Below are 17,334 nucleotides of genomic sequence, written 5' to 3' on the forward strand. Positions count from 1 at the left end.
CTCTTGCACAGAGCATCAGTATTGGCAGTCCAGTCCAATTTATCATCCAGCTGCACTCCCAGGTATTTATAGGTCTGCACCCTCTGTACACAGTCACCTCTGATAATCACGAGGTCCAGGAGGGACCTGGGTCTCCTAAAACCCACCATCAGCTCCTTGGTTTTGCTGGTGTTCAGGTGTAAGTGGTTTGAGTCGCACCATTTAATAAAGTCCTTGATTAGGTTCATATACTCCTCCTCCTGCCCACTCCTGATGCAGCCCACGATAGCAGTGTCATCAGCAAACTTTTGCACGTGGCAGAATTAGATTAGATGCTTCTGCTCAAGGCACTTGCAATATACACTAAGAGAGTGACAAATGTCATATGTCTCTGTGCTTTGGCTTCATAAAAAAGAACACTTGTATTTATCATGTTTAAATGTTAAAATACATTCAGGTGAAAACATCATACATTTAACCTTTTTCTTTTCATTCAGAAATTTTTTTATGGGAAAATCTAATATTTGAAAACACCACCAGTATCGGTACAATATACAGTATATCGGTAATCAGTCACACATATCAATGTCATTAGTAGTCTAAAAAATTCCATATTGGATGAGCGCTCATTAGTTGTTAGCTCTCGCATACACAAAGGTTACAACTACGGTTAAGATCGGATTGCTAAAGATGTCCAACATTACTGGCTGCTGCATACTCCTGACTAGCTAAGATTATTATTGGAGGCAGTCTTCAGCTGATTATCACTGCAAAAATTGTGGTCACAGGGCCTTGAGCTGATATGCTGCATTTTTATACAAGGATGCAGCAAGATGTATTCTAAGCAGGAGTACAAAATAAAATGAGTAAAAATATATATGTAGGTTTTTAGCAATTTTAAAAGATGTAAACATTGAAAGGACTACAAAAGTATGCTAAAATAAAGCTTCAGTATTTTGTTTGTTGTATATACTTTGCAAGGCTTTTGCACGAGGCTGATATAATTAGTGTTTAAAATGTCTTTCAGCAATGTATTTTGTCATAAACCATGTACTGTCAGATTTGTCTGTGTGTTCTTTTCAGCTAATTGGTAACTAAGATGCTACAGGGACCGAGAGAGAAGTTAGATTATTGATATTGCAGATCCTCCCAAAGCCCTTTTCTAATATGAATATTTCTAAATTTATTTCTTAGCATTAAAATAATTATGTGCCTGTAGCAGAAAATAACTAAATAATAAATTGATAACATCATGTTTTTTTTCTTTCGAAAATAGCAGGCTACAATGCATTTATAGGTGCAAGTAAAGAGCTCTAGGTTTGTCTAAGTTATTGTTTTAAACTGGAAGAATGAAATGAAGATGGTGAACAATATTTAGAGCCAGCAGATATCCACAGCCAATATAATAAACTGACAATGCCAAAAACGAGGCAGTACACCACACCTATACGCAATTAGCAATTAAATATAGCCAATATCTTGTGGCATAAGTTTTTATTGAACCTAGATGGCTTTCTTTTAGATGCTGTATAGCTGCAATGTTGTGAGTGTTACAGTATCGACAGACATTTTCTTTGTAAGGGAAATTGCTCCCAGACCACAGACACCTTCTAGTGCTTTCAGCTGGGACCCTGATCAGTCCTGTGTACGGCTATAAATCTAATAGTCCATTTACTTTAATTGAGGTTTTGTTTAATAAGGTTACTCAATTATTTGTGACATCCCTAATTTGGTTCATGGAAATAATATAAAATTTTGACAGTTTTACAGTGGACTGTGGAACCAGACAGCCAGGGACGTCCAGCATGTGCAATTCAATTCAACTGAAATTGAACGTCCAGCCATTCAAGTCATAATGAAATATACAATAAACAAATTATAAGGACTCTGCTTGAAAGAAAAAAAAAAACGTGATGGCCATTTGTAGTACATCTATTTGGCAAAATACTCTAAATCCTTTCTGTATGCACTGATATGTGCCCCATTTAATTCTAAAACAGCCTATGGAAAAAAAATCTCTGAGAGAAAAAATGGTTGTGTAACAGTTGAAGTTCTTAGTCTTCTGACTACTTGACTATGGAATTTACACCTGCAAGTCATGTCAGCTAAAATAAATAGTTTTATGGTTGTAGTGGGCATTACAAAGTGTGTTTTCATGTTAAGAACAAATTTGGTGCTGTATTAATCTACAGAGTTAATCCTGACTCCATAACATTCTTACATGTACACCAATCAGCCAAAACATTAAAATCAGTGACAGGTAAAGTGAATAACCTGCCAGTGAAGTGAAGTGAATAAACCTGTTGCAATGGCACCTGTCAAGGGGTGGGAAATGTTAGGCATCAAGTGAACAGTTACTTCTTGAAGGGAATTGTTTTAGGAGCAGGAAAATTGGGAAAGCATAACAATGTGAGTGACTTTGACAGGGGCTAAACAATAATTTGTGATGGCTAAACAACAAAGCACCTCCAAAACAGCAGATCTTGTGTAGTGTACATAGTATGCAGTTTTTAGTACCTACCAAAACAGGTCTGAGGAAGGTCAACCAGTGAACCAGCGACAGGGTCATGGGCACCCAAGGCTTATTTATGTGTGCGGGGAGCAAATGTTTACCTGTCTAGTCCAGCCTCACAGAAGAGCTACTGTAGCACAAACTGCTGAAAAACTTAATGCTGGCCATGAGAGAAAGGTGTCGGAACACAGAGTGCACTGTAGCTTGGGGATCCCCATCTGACCGCTGTCTGCCACTAAACTGCACACAATGGATATGTTAGCGTCAAAACTGGATCACTGAGCAATGGAAGAAGGTAGCCTGGTCTAATGATTCACATTTTCTTTTAGACCCCATAAGTGAGCACATCATTTACCTGGAGAAGAGATGGCAGCAGAATGTGCTTTGGGAAGAAAGCAAGCCAACAGAGGCAGTGTGATGCTCTGGGCAACGTTCTGCTGGGAAACCATGTGTCTTGGCATTCATGTGGATATTACTTTGACTACCTAAAGATTGTTGAAAACCATATACACCCTTTCAAGGCAAAGGTATTTCCTGATGGCAGTAGTCTCTTTCTGTATGATAATGTGCTCTACCACACTGCAAAAATTGTTCAGGAAAGGCTTGAGGAACCATTCAAAGAGTTCAAGGTGTGGACTTGACCTCCAAATTCCCCAGATCTCAAGCATCTGTGGGATGTGCTGGAAAAACAAGTCTGATCCATACAGGACTTAAAGAACCTGCTGCTATAGTCTTGATGACAAATACCACATGACACTTTCATAGAGGTCTTGTGGAGTCCACATCTCAACAGGTCAGGGCTGTTTTGGCGACACAAGGTGGACTTGCACAATATTAAGCAGGTGGTTTTAATGTTGTGGCTGAGTTTTGCATATTACACAAGACAAATTTATCAAAACAAAATACTGCTTATAGTCTTCCAATTAAATACCTTAAAAATGTTGTTGACATCAATGATTATCTGAGCCCATTCCGCTGTCTCAAAGTGAGTGTCTTTCAAAACTTGGTCCTCTTCTTCAAGCAAACACTCAAAAATTAAGTCCACCTTTGAAACCTGAAAAAGGAACATGCAGTCTTTTCAATTTTGTAATATTATAATTTGTGATTTAGGATTTGTAGAGTGATTTTTCTTAATGATGATAATGTTACAGAACAAAACAAAACCTAAAAACCAATATTTGGTACATTCAAAAGGACATGCTTTGCTCAGAAACAATTTTTTCTTAATTTATTTTCAAAGTTGACAATAGACAGGAATATAGCTATCAGTAGGAATGTAACCACTAAATAAACATTTTTACTTTGCATAAAGGCTATTGGCCAACAGGATAATTTGTGGTCCGCTTTCTAAATATGAAAAGTCATGATGGCAATTTGTTGTCAGTGATTACCAAGGCATTTCAACAGCTTCATACACACCTTGAAACAAAACATTTTCAGTTTATATGAGCAAAATGATTCAATTTAATTCAGTATGAAATACAAAATATTGAAGTTTGGACCAAAATAAATAGGACAAAGTTGCCAAGAATAAATTTTTGCACTGAAGCATTTATCAACGTTTCACCTCTCTTGCTGTTAGAATACTAGAAACATTGTAGGCATAAACTCCTATTAATTTGCATGAGGAAATGAACCACTTCAGCCTAAAATGGCATCTTTTCTCATCCTATTCAGTGTGCATACCATTTTACTTTCTTTGTCTAGAATTCTCCTCCCCTTTCAAGACAACAAGAAGCACAAATAAATGTTCCTGTACAACAGTATATCATGACAAAGAGGGGGGCTGAGGGATTCTTTTTATAAAAAAAAAAAAAAAGAAACCACTGAAACCAATATCGGGATGTACACATTTCAATGAAGACAGTGACCTTACAAGAGTTGTCTGAAGGCTAAATAACATGTTGACAGCTGGGTGAATGTAATCTTGCTCTAGACTCATTGTAAACTACCTGTAGTCCACAAAAATGCTAAAAATGGTGTTGATAAAATGAAGGAAAGCTAGTATGTATTACTTTCACATAAGAGATTGCAGTTGATTTTTTTTTGTCTTCTTAAAACCATGCACTACCGATAACTTTTTATTTACAAAGAGTGATAAGGCCAAGACTAGAGTTTCACCTGAATGTAAAGGATAAGTTTAGTCTTTTTCAAGTGAAAATAATTTTTTCACAGTCATTGTATGAATTAATTTAAGTTTTAAGGCTTATGTGCCATATTGGGATCCTGGTGCACATTAGCTGCATTATAAAATACAAAAGTAGGTGAGTTATTTATTTATTTATTTTTTTCTAACTTTATAAAATCTGCTTTATTTCAGAATGCAATTTCATGTAGCAAATTAATACATACCAAGACTGTGAAGAAACCAATTTGACTTAAAAAGTATTGAATTTATCCTTAAATAAAGCTGTAGAAATCTGTTCCTCTACACTGTGTGCACAATTATTAGGCAAGTGAGTATTTTGACCATATCATCATTTTTAATGCGTATATTCCAACTCCAAGCTGTATTAACTTGAATGCTTATTGGATTTAAGCACATCAGGTGATGTGTATTTGTGTAATGAGGGAGGGTGTGGCCTAAGGAGATCAACACCCTATATCAAGGTGTGCAGAATTATTAGGCAGCTAGTTTTCCTCAGGCAAAATGGGCCAAAAAAGAGATTTAACTGACTCTGAAAAGTCAAAAATTGTAAAAAGTCTTTCAGAGGGATGCAGCACTTTTGGAATTGCTAAGATATTGGTGTGTGATCACAGAACCATCAAACATTTTGTTGCAAATAGGCAACAGGGTCGCAAGAAACGTGTTGAGAACAAAAGACGCAAATTAGCTGCCAAAGATTTGAGAAGAATGAAACGAGAAGCTACCAGGAACCCATTATCCTCCAGTACTTTCATATTCCAGAGCTGCAACCTACCTGGAGTGCCCAGAAGTACAAGGTGTTCAGTGCTCAAAGACATGGCCAAGGTAAGGAGGGCTGAAACCCAACCACCACTGAACAAGAAACATAAGTTGAAACGTCAAAACTGGGCCAAGAAATATCTGAAGACAGATTTTTTTCAAAGGTTTTATGGACCGATGAGACTCTTGATGGACCAGATGGATGGACCTGTGGATCAGTAATGGGCACAGAGCTCCACTCCAACGTGGAGGTGGGGTACTGGTATGAGCTGGTATTTTTAAAGATGAGCTAGTTGGACCTTTTTGCATTGAAGATGAACTCAAAATCAACTCCCAAACCTACTGCCAGTTTTTCGAAGACACTTTCTTCAAACAGTGATACAGGAAAAAGACCATGATTTTTATGCAGGCCAATGCTCCATCACTTGCATCGAAGTTCTCCACTGCGTGGCCAGCCAGTAAAGGCCTTAAAGATGAAGGAATAATGACATGGCCCCCCTTCCTCATCTGACCTAAACCCTATCGAGAACTTGTGGGCACTTCTTAAACGCTAGATTTACGGGGGAGAAAAACAATACACCTCTCTGAAGAGTGTCTGGGAGGCTGTAGTCACTGCTCCACAAAAAGCTGATCGTCAACAGATCAAGAAACTGACAGACTCCATGAATGGAAAGGCTTATGACTGTTATTGGAAAGAAGGGTGGCTATATTGGTCATTGATTGGTTGATTTATTTTTTTTGAAATGTCAGAGATGTTTATTTGTAAATTTTGAGGTGTTTGTTTATTATTCTCACTATAACAGATGAAAATAAACAAGTGAGATGGGAAAATTTTCATTTTTCCTTTAGTTGCATAATAAATCTGCACACTAATAGTTGCCTAATAATTGTGCGCACATATGTATTCCCCTGATGATGTTCACACTCACATTTCCGTTGTGAAACATTCAGGTTTCAGGTTTATTAACATTTTGGATTGACTGATAGCACTGTGTTTGTTCCATATTAAAATTAATCCTCAAAAATACAACTTGCCTAATAATTCTGCACTCCCTGTAATGAACCAACATTTCTTAATCTAGCTCCAAGTTAATTATTATGCCCTCATTCAGTTGCACATTTCTAGGATATGATGGAGATGCATTTTTAGTTTTTTGCATAAATATTTATTGAAAAGTATAAGTATGGCTATAATATTTATAAATTGTTAATATGTAAAATGTAGTTTCTACTTAATTTACTATTTTATATTTCCAGTTGTGTGAAAAGTGCCATTTTGCTTTTTACGATTAAATATTTAAGCATTTTTTTGCCAATCAGTGCCACTTCTGGAGTGTTTTTTTAATTGAAAATCTACAGTGATGTGAAAAACTATTTGCCCCCTTCCTGATTTCTTATTCTTTTGCATGTTTGTCACACAAAATGTTTCTGATCATCAAATACATTTAACCATTAGTCAAATATAACACAAGTAAACACAAAATGCAGTTTTAAATGATGGTTTTATTATTTAGGAGAAAAAAAACAAACCTACATGGCCCTGTGTGAAAAAGTAATTGCCCCCTTGTTAAAAATAACCTAACTGTGGTGTATCACATTTGAGTTCAATTTCCGTAGCCACCCCCAGGCCTGATTACTGCCACACCTGTTTCAATCAAGAAATCACTTAAATAGGAGCTGCCTGACACAGAGAAGTAGACCAAAAGCACCCCAAAAGCTAGACATCATGCCAAGATCCAAAGAAATTCAGGAACAAATGAGAACAGAAGTAATTGAGATCTATCAGTCTGGTAAAGGTTATAAAGCCATTTCTAAAGCTTTGGGACTCCAGCGAACCACAGTGAGAGCCATTATCCACAAATGGCAAAAACATGGACCAGTGGTGAACCTTCCCAGGAGTGGCCGGCCGACCAAAATTACCCCAAGAGCGCAGAGACGACTCATCCAAGAGGTCACAAAGACCCCAGGACAACGTCTAAAGAACTGCAGGCCTCACTTGCCTCAATTAAGGTCAGTGTTCACGACTCCACCATAAGAAAGAGACTGGGCAAAACCGGCCTGCATGGCAGATTTCCAAGACGCAAACTACTGTTAAGCAAAAAGAACATTAGGGCTCGTCTCAATTTTGCTAAGAAACCTCTCAATGATTGCCAAGACTTTTGGGAAAATACCTTGTGGACTGATGAGACAAAAGTTGAACTTTTGGAAGGCAAATGTCCCGTTACATCTGGCGTAAAAGGAACACAGCATTTCAGAAAAAGAACATCATACCAACAGTAAAATATGGTGGTGGTAGTGTGATGGTCTGGGGTTGTTTTGCTGCTTCAGGACCTGGAAGGCTTGCTGTGATAGATGGAGCCATGAATTCTACTGTCTACCAAAAAATCCTGAAGGATAATGTCCGGCCATCTGTTCGTCAACTCAAGCTGAAGCGATCTTGGGTGCCAGCAAATCCACCTCTGAATGGCTGAAGAAAAACAAAATGTAGACTTTGGAGTGGCCTAGTCAAAGTCCTGACCTGAATCCAATTGAGATGCTATGGTATGACCTTAAAAAGGTGGTTCATGCTAGAAAACCCTAAAATAAAGCTGAATTACAACAATTCTGCAAAGATGAGTGGGCCAAAATTCCTCCAGAGCTGTAAAAGACTCATTGCAAGTTATCGCAAACGCTTGATTGCAGTTATTGCTGCTAAGGGTGGCCCAACCAGTTATTAGGTTCAGGGGGCAATTACTTTTTCACACAGGGCCATGTAGGTTTGGAGTTTTTTTTTCTCCCTAAATAATAAAAACCATCATTTAAAAACTGCATTTTGTGTTTACTTGTGTTATATTTGACTAATGGTTAAATGTGTTTGATGATCAGAAACATTTTGTGTGACAAACATACAAATGAATAAGAAATCAGGAAGGGGGCAAATAGTTTTTCACACCACTGTATGTCTCCCAAGAATATAGGGTGTATGCATTATGCTTTCTTATGTCTAAAGAACTGAGCAGTATGAAACACAGACTTGCTTATTCACTCAAATAATGCAACCCATTACACAACTCTAAACGACACTATGATACACATTACACTTCCAGATTTGTACAATAAAAAAATGTACATTGTTCAGATTTGTTTTTATTTTTTATGCCTCTGCATCTCAAGTATGAAAACATTTGTTCAACAGCAGTTCACTGTACTGGAGACTAATTAAAGGGTTTGGGCAAAGCACAATATAAAAAAAAGAAACTATCTTCATGAACAATGCAAAGTCATGTAGCAGGCTGAAATTTTGACTATTTAGAACTTAGATGACATATGTGGCATCATACATGCATTTAAAACTCAAGGGCATCAGCACCAAAAAGGTAGTAGCAATGCAGCACCAAGCGATTCTGTATGATTTGTTTCACAAATGTGAGAAGCATATTGTTGTTTCAGTCTATTACTGCATTATAATCTGGAATATTTCAGAGGTATGGGAGGTGGGGAAAGATTTTGGAAAAGAAGAGGTTGATGGCTGAAATGCCAGATAACCACAAAGAATATATGCATTGAGCAGCTGCAAAGAGGACATATCAGCGTTCTGTAGTGTACTTGTTACTCCATTGCTTACTTACTATTAACAACCATGATTACACAAAAAAGCTAATGTAGCAAAAATGCAGCTACATCCACATTAGTATGAAAGAAAAAAAAAGTTCATTATTGTCCTCTAGAAATTGTGTGGGCTACCCTAACACAACACTCTTAATACAATTTTAATTGGGTATAATCACGGATTAGAGAAAAAAACTACAAAGTGAGGGTTTAAAGAAACAAACAACTGAGTATAGTACTTGGAAAACAACATTATTTTTCCATTTGCTGAAGCCAGCTCAAAAAGCCTGCTGTTGAATTAAACTGAAATACAAATATTAAGAAAAAATAGATTACAGATAATTACTTGCAATTGCTATGATTTTCTTAAAACTGCCAAAAATGCCTGTGCTTTGAAAAATGTAATCAATAAGGCAAAAACAGCAAGTAAATTAACAGACCTATGTTAGTCTATTTATGGCACTTAAGAGATTGTCTTTGCTGTTAGTAGTTCAGTGTCCAAATATAGCACCAAACAGATGAGTTCTAAGTGCTCACTTAAAAGATTATCAAGTGACTTACCTCTCTGAAGAAAATATCAGCTGGTGTAAGACTTGGAGGAATATCACAGCCCTTCTTCTGTAAAGCCACATTAATGGCTTTGTTAACCAACTGGGGTAGCTTAGAATGATAGTTCTTAAGCACAATAGCACTGGTCAGCTTTTCAGCATGTTCACAGAGTAGAAGGTTGGTTGCCATTGGAATACCACGTACTTGAACAATACTTAACCTTTCAAAAAGATCTACCTGATTAAAGAACAAGAGTAATTAATGTCAAAATGGGTTATAAAAATCATGAAAATTGCAGTGAAATTAACTGAGCAAATAACTTCCAAAATAATGTTTATTTAGGTTATGCAGTAGTAATATGTAATTAGCAAAATATGTAGTGTTTATGAGGCGTGGATAGTGGCAGGACAACACTCAATTTGCAAAAATATGCAGTTAGATACAAAAGCATTAAAACATTAAACTAGAAAAGAAAACATTTTTTCTACCTATAGGACAAAAATACAAAGGACATTGGTCTTTCCCTTTCTACGAACATTATAAAATTCTATTTAGGTTAGAATTTAAGTGTAACCATGGAATCTGACCTAAATTTAAATAGCAACCATATTACTAAGACTGCATTTTTCCAGGTTTTGTTTATTTCCTTCTTAACAAGAATAACTGGGTTAACAGCTTTTGGTTTTTCTTTTCAAAATTAACTGGAGTTTTTTCTTTTCTTTTTTTACATTTTTCTTTCCAACCTAACCAACAGACCTGTTCCAAAGGGCTTAGTACTACAACCTTTACTGGTTTCAGTGTTCTCCCTAGCGTCTTTTCGCTAATTTAGTTGAGTGCCTGGCTGTCATCTCGCATGACATTGTGAGATGACAGCCGCAGATCTGCAGGCACAGATAGATCTAATGATCTGCAGAGATATACACACCGTATATATATATATATATATATATATATATATATATATATATATATATATATATATATATATATATATATATATATATATATATATATACACTAAAATACCGCCCAGCGGTGAAGTACTGCATTCAAATTTTTATTAAGAAGAAAATTAAACCTTTTCAAACTGTGGGACAATATGCCAATAATTATTTGTTAAGGATCTCTTTGTATACCATGTTGTCAGTTCGGCCCTCCGATTGTAACATGACCAAGCTGTGCGCTGAGCTTACTCTTGAGCATGTAACTTACAGTTGGCCATGTGAACAGTAATCTTGTCTCAAATCTCACAGCTTGGATTGCTGCTGTCATAATCGGTTTGAGTTTCATGGTTTGTTTCAATTACGACAGTATTTGCAGGATTTGTTGTGTTGAAGTGACATTTGGCATCTGTCAAGCGTTGTAAGCACACAACCGGTTTCATCGATAAAATCACATCCAGCTTTTGTTAGTTTAAACATTCATAAACAACAAAGTGTCCAACTACTGAAATCGTCACCTGGGAATCTTAGATGTTTAAGAGGCATTGGCGGTTGTCGAAAGGTGTAAAATATTTGGCCATTTCGGTACACTTGAAAGCGACAGCCGAACAATTCAGCGGCAGCCATCAACTCACATGCAGAACCATAGGTGAAGGGCTTAAGCATTTCACTCTTCTAGTGCTCCTGTGTAGTATAATTATCTCCTGTACCGTCATCAGTCCACACCTTGAACCTGTCCCAGTCATTCAATACATAAGACAGAATGTTCCTCCGGATATCAAGAGTGAGCCTGATATGGCCGTGCAATATGTAACAAAGAGAATGGAAAAGGTAGGTGGTATCTCCGGGCATGGAAACCACTCGGTAAGTGACAGTTCTTTGATCGATAGAATTTCTTGAAAATGGGCCCATAAGTAACAAAGACTGTTGAAAAGTTCAATATGGCGGCCGACAGTGGCATCATACTACCGAAATAAGTATGTACATTGGTTTCAGTTAGTGGAAGGAAGCCGGCTACCAAATTTCGAGAAGATGGGGCCATAAATAAGAAAGTTCAACATGGCGGACGTTGTTGACCGTTATGGCCATTACGCGTAGAATTTCGAAATGAAACCTGCTTAACTTTTGTAAGTAAGCTGTAAGGAATGAGCCTTGCAAATTTCAGCCTTCTACCTATACGGGAAGTTGGAGAATTAGTGATGTTGGAAAATTCAATATGGCGGGTGACAGTGGCGTCATACCACGAAATAAGCACGCATACATTGGTTTCGGTTAGCTAAGGGAAGCCACCTACCAAATTTCGTGAAGATGGGGCCGTAAATAAGAAAGTTCAACATGGCGGACGTTGTTGACCGTTATGCGGACAATTTCGAAATGAAACCTGCTTAATTGTTGTAAGTAAGCTGTAAGGAATGAGCCTGCCAAATTTCAGCCTTCTACCTACACGGGAAGTTGGAGAATTAGTAACGTTGGAAAGTTCAATATGGCGGCTGACAGTGGCGTCATACCACCGAAATAAGTATGTACATTGGTTTGGTTAGAGCAGGGAAGCTGCCTACCAAATTTCGTGAAGATGGGGCCGTAAATAAGAAAGTTCAATATGGCGGACGTTGTCGACCGTTATGACCGTTACGCATAGAATTTCGAAATGAAACCTGCTTAACTTTTTTAAGTAAGCTGTAAAAATGGGCATGCCAAATTCCAGCCTTGGAGAATTAATGATAAGTGAGTCAGTGAGTGAGTGAGTCAGTCAGTGAGTCAGTGAGGGCTTTGCCTTTTATTAGTATAGATATATATACACATACACACAGTTGTCTAAGCATTAGGTGTGTTCCGTGTGCAAAAATCCTTGTAGCGTTCACTGTGGTTCCTGTTTAAAGTGACCCCATAGGCCGTTCTTATATTTGCTTATATTTGGACCTGCGTCCATATTGCAAAAAGTGTGCAGAAACACTTGCAGCACACACTGTGTCCTGAGCAGAAGTTTTGTCACTGAATTGCTGAGGGTTTTGTGCTGAAGCGTATTAGGGCCACGGTCAAGAAAAAAAAAAAAAACGGACAAAGTGAAGAAAAAAAAAACTATATATTAAGAATAAAGTCGAGATGTTGACTTTATTCTCGACATTTCCACTTTAATCTTGACGCTTATGACGAGAATAAAGTTGACATGTTGCTACATAACTTATGATGGGGTTTGAGAAAATCTAGTAAATTAAATATTAATTTTAAAATGAAGTTTAGTTTACGATGTTCTACTTTAATGACAAACTACGAGCATAAAGTCAACACGTCGAATTTAGTCTCGAGATAAACGGCGAGAATAAAGTAGAAATGTCGAGAATAAAGTGGAAATGTCGACTATTTATTCTCGACATAAGTGTCGAGATTAAAGTGGAAATGTCGAGAATGCATACCTGCCGTAGTGCAAGTGTGAATTGAATATCCAACAGGCTCTCCCTTTCCCATTCAAAAGTCTTATTCATAGGTACTTTAAATTTTTTTCAAACGTTTTACCAACAGGAGCAAAAGAAGTGTTCAGAAAACAACACTGCTCAGTTATTTCAGAAAAGAGACGTCACAAACTAATGAAGGTGTGGCGTCAACTCCTCATGTGGCAATTTCAGAGAAAGACATTGCAGAGGCTGGTCCATCAGGGGAAGTCTCTTCAGCACATACTCTGCCAATTAGTAAATCTAACCACCGCTTATCCAGAATAAACAAACAATGGTGTAAAGATTTTGATTGGCTAATGGTCAAAGAAAATGTTATGTGGTGCTCATTGTGCATGAAATACTCAAACACACACCCTCCAAGGAGGGGTTACTTTGGGTAAACATGTCATACACAAGAATTCGAAAAGAAAGCTTGCTGGACCATGAAAAAAGTAAAACGCACATTGAGTCTTCTGCTGACCTTTTAGGAAAGTGTGTACTAGAGCAAACTGGAATCGGTCAAACTAAAAGATCTGTATCTGTGTTAAATAACTTACAGAGAGATGCCTTTGTGGGAGCTTTAAGATCCATGCATTGTTTGGCAAAAAATGAGTTGCCACATACAACGTTGTTTGAAAAGCTGTTGGAACACTGGTTAGGTTGTTCCTTTATACAACATCTCAATGTTGGTAAAAATGCATATTGCACCTCTGAAAGAATAATGCAGGAGCTGCTGGATGTCTTAGCTATCAGAAATAAAATATACTGAAAAATATACACACAGAAAAGTTTTTCAGTACTCTGTGTGATGAAACCACAGATATCTCAGATGTAAAACAATTAATTATTTACATTAAATATGTTTGCCAGGTCACTAAAGAGGTCACAGTTAGTTTTGTATCAACCCACAATATGATTGACGGCAAAGCGGAGACTATAACCAACACAATGAGAGAGACTATGGACACTCTAGACTTGAAAACTGCTAATCTAGTCTGACTAGTGTCAGATGGAACGGCTGTTATGATTGGGAAACAGAAAGGTCTGGCAAAACTGCTTAGAGATAAAACATCTGGACTCTTCGTTAACTGCCACTGTGTAAAACCACCGATTGGCCCTTGCAAGTATCCAAGCAGCAGCTGCTGTACCTTATTTAATAAATCTTAACATCTTAAGGCAGCTATTCTATTTCTTCCAAGATTCTTTAGTTAGGAAGGCTGGTTTAACAGAAATTCAAAATATTGTGAACATTCCCCAGATTAAGCTGAAAATGGCCAGTGACACTAGATGGCTGTCTGATGACTTTGTAGTACAGTCACTATGACAGTGTACGATGAGTGATCTCCTTGGAGGGCCCAGATCCTGGGGACTTTGATTATGGGAAAGCTTCAGACAACTGGGCCTCTAGGAAGAAAAGAAGAATAAATATTGAACTGAAGACACCTTCTGCATATGCAAATTGGCTTTGAAGAATATATTTTATTTTTTCTTCATTAGGTTTCCTAAACTTTTTTTCACTTTTCTTCCCGACAGCGACAATACTTGTGCCTCTTGGTTTATGTCATAACAATTATTATTTAAAATTTTTGTTAGGGTTGCAGGATCCTGAATTGGATACTTCTTAAATTTAATAAAAATATTCTGGCACAAGTGTCAAACCTTAAAAAAGGAAGTCATATTGAGCTTTGGAAAATAATAATAATTAACTAATAAAAATAGTGCACATTTAATTTTCCCCACCACCAAATTTCCCCGTCCCGCCCCACCTGGCTACTTTTTCTTGACACCCGGCTGGAAAAAATATCTGGGTAGAACACTGGGTTTAACTTTACATTCTTCCATTGGGAACTATCATTAGAAAACATAACATTCATTTTCACTTATATGAAGATGACACCAAATTATAACTTTCTTTAAGACCAAATTGTGTTTCTCTGATTTTCTCCAATTAATAGTGTGAGTGAGTTAAAGGAGTGGATGGATAAGAACTATTTCTCTCTGAATAAAAAAGCAACAAGCAAGGATGCTTACACAGCTAAAACAAACTCAGAATAAAAAGAAGGAGTCTGGAATAGACTGGGTATACTTACTGGACTCAAGCGATACAGGGCCCATGTGCTAGAAGGGGATGTCAACAGAGCTAATGCCTTGAACCATTTTTTAATAGATTTTTCCCACTCACTGCCACCTTCTTCCAATGACAAGTCTCCCCACACCATACCTACTACATGAACCGAGATGGCCAGTGAAGAGTCCACCTATGACTATCAGTGTGGGCTGCCCATAAATGAAGACCAAGTGAGGAGACAACTGAGGAAGCTATACAAAGAAAAAGCTGCAGGACCAAGTCACTCCTTAAGGCCAGTAACAGAGGACACCACAGTCTGTACTTAAGGCTTCAGAAAGTGCAGCTGCTGTGGAAAACAGTCTGCATTGTTCCAAAGAAGGTTGGCACCTCTTTACCTAATGACTACAGACCAGTAGTACTTATATCTTACATCATGAAGACCTTTGAGAGACGGTCCTGGACTATAGGAGGCCTCTTGTAGTAGACCACCTGAACCCACTGCAGTTTGCCTATCAGACAAAGACTGAAGATGAGAATTCAATTATCTGTCTGCTTCACAAGGCTTATTCTCACCTGGGCAAAGCTGGCACCACTGAGAGGATTATGTTTTTTTGATTTATCAAGTGCCTTCAATACCATCCAGCCATCCCTGTTAAGATTAAGACACTCAGATATATGAGCCTATGATGGCCTGGATAACTGACTACCTGCCAGGCAGACTGCGCACACAATTCCAGTTCTCAAATCCTTAGACTGGCTCCTAGTTAAGCTTAGGGCTGATTTCAAAATAATTTGTTTAATTTATAAAGCCTTAAATGGCATGGGCCCTGCTTAGTTATCTGAGCTTATCATTGCTTACAAACCATAGCACACAAGATGCCGGCCTACTTAAGATTCCAAAGATTAATTAGATAAGAATGGGAGGTCGAGCTTTTAGTTAAAGTCCCTAAAGCTATGGAATGATCTTCAAGCTAATACACAAGATGCCCTTACAGTCTCAGCTTTTACATCCAGGCTGAAGACTTAGTGCTTTAGTCTAGCATACTCTTACTTTAGCTGCTGATTAGATGTGAATGCTGCATTTCTTTTTTATTAGTCATTTGTACAAAAATATAAGTATCATAATATTTTTAAACTATTACTAACAATCCTCTAATCTGTTTCTCTTCTCAGGACCTGGATGTGGCACTGCAACTGCTCTACTGCATATGGAAAAGTCATCTCGGATGAAGGAGCATTGAAATTATTGGATGAAAAGATTCTCTCATCAGATTGGCAGGCCAACATTGACCCAATTGCAGAATACCCAGAAGTAGGTTGGTAAAGAGCACTTTACAAAAAAAGAAGTTGTGTTGTATTGTATCGTATATACAGTATGCAAGGAGACTCACTGACTGATTAAGCAAAAATTTTGCAGTATTGCATATCTAGGGTAGTAGGTATTCAGCAAAAAAAAAAAAAAGGACATTTCACCATGGGAGTACAAAATCTAAACCAATTTGACTGAATTTGGTGACATTAGAAAAAAAAACCCAAAAATTTAACGTGTTTCTCCATTTCTTGATATTTGTTAATAATAGTGTACCGTGTAGACCACTCTAACATGGCACGTCACTTTCTCGGTATCAGTACTAATACAGAGCTGGGACAGACACAGTGCCACTTGTTTGTGGTTTTCCGGTTTATGAAAATAAAGCCTTCTAGGGAAAAAGCCGGGTACACACAAATACTGATACTAACTAATAGGGTAGACAAACAAATAAAAGACAATGGAGGGAAATTCTGTAAGCTTATTTGGGTTTTTTTTTCAGCTTTTATCTGTTGCGATTTCTAGTTGCCCACTGAGGTGTTGTTTACAGACACTAAGCCAGTTTCAATTTGTATAGTGCTTTTCATCTAAACAATCCAAAACTTTGTAAAGGTATAAGATTACACATTAAAGCATTACAATCAAATCTGACATTTTTACAGGATGTTCTACAGAATAAATTATATTTCCTCCCAAATATCTCATTCTTACTAATTACTTATTTCAATTCAAAACAATACAGTTTCCAGAAAATTATGTTTTGCAATGACTATCAGTAAAACCCAAGGTCAGTGACTAGGAAAACAAAGAATTAATCTATGGCAGGTAAGCTTTACTCATGGCAAACTGTATGTAACAGGATCAAAAGTAGGAGCTCAAATGAACTAATAATATTATTACATAGTACATCATTTAATTAATTGACAACACTATAACTGAGGCCCATTATTTTAGGAAATTTGCAACAGAGCTAGCATAGATATGAAGTGTCATATGATTTAAAAATATTTTGTTCATAGAATGTCATTACAATGACAACAGTGGAACAAAC

General features: G+C 37.2%; 1 protein-coding gene across 1 annotated transcript in view; it reads right to left on the minus strand.

Moving 5' to 3' along the window:
* nup133 (nucleoporin 133) overlaps nucleotides 1-17,334 on the minus strand; it is a 185,862-nt gene that overhangs the window by 38,901 nt on the left and 129,627 nt on the right. Inside the window, exons 15-16 of the mRNA XM_039748252.1 lie at nucleotides 9,546-9,770; nucleotides 3,423-3,545 (exon numbers count right to left, since the gene is read on the minus strand). Coding sequence (XP_039604186.1) covers nucleotides 3,423-3,545; nucleotides 9,546-9,770 — 348 coding nt within the window. The remainder of the gene's footprint in view (nucleotides 1-3,422; nucleotides 3,546-9,545; nucleotides 9,771-17,334) is intronic.

This window comes from Polypterus senegalus, chromosome 3, assembly GCF_016835505.1.
Source record: "Polypterus senegalus isolate Bchr_013 chromosome 3, ASM1683550v1, whole genome shotgun sequence".
In the NCBI taxonomy this organism is placed as follows: domain Eukaryota; kingdom Metazoa; phylum Chordata; class Cladistia; order Polypteriformes; family Polypteridae; genus Polypterus; species Polypterus senegalus.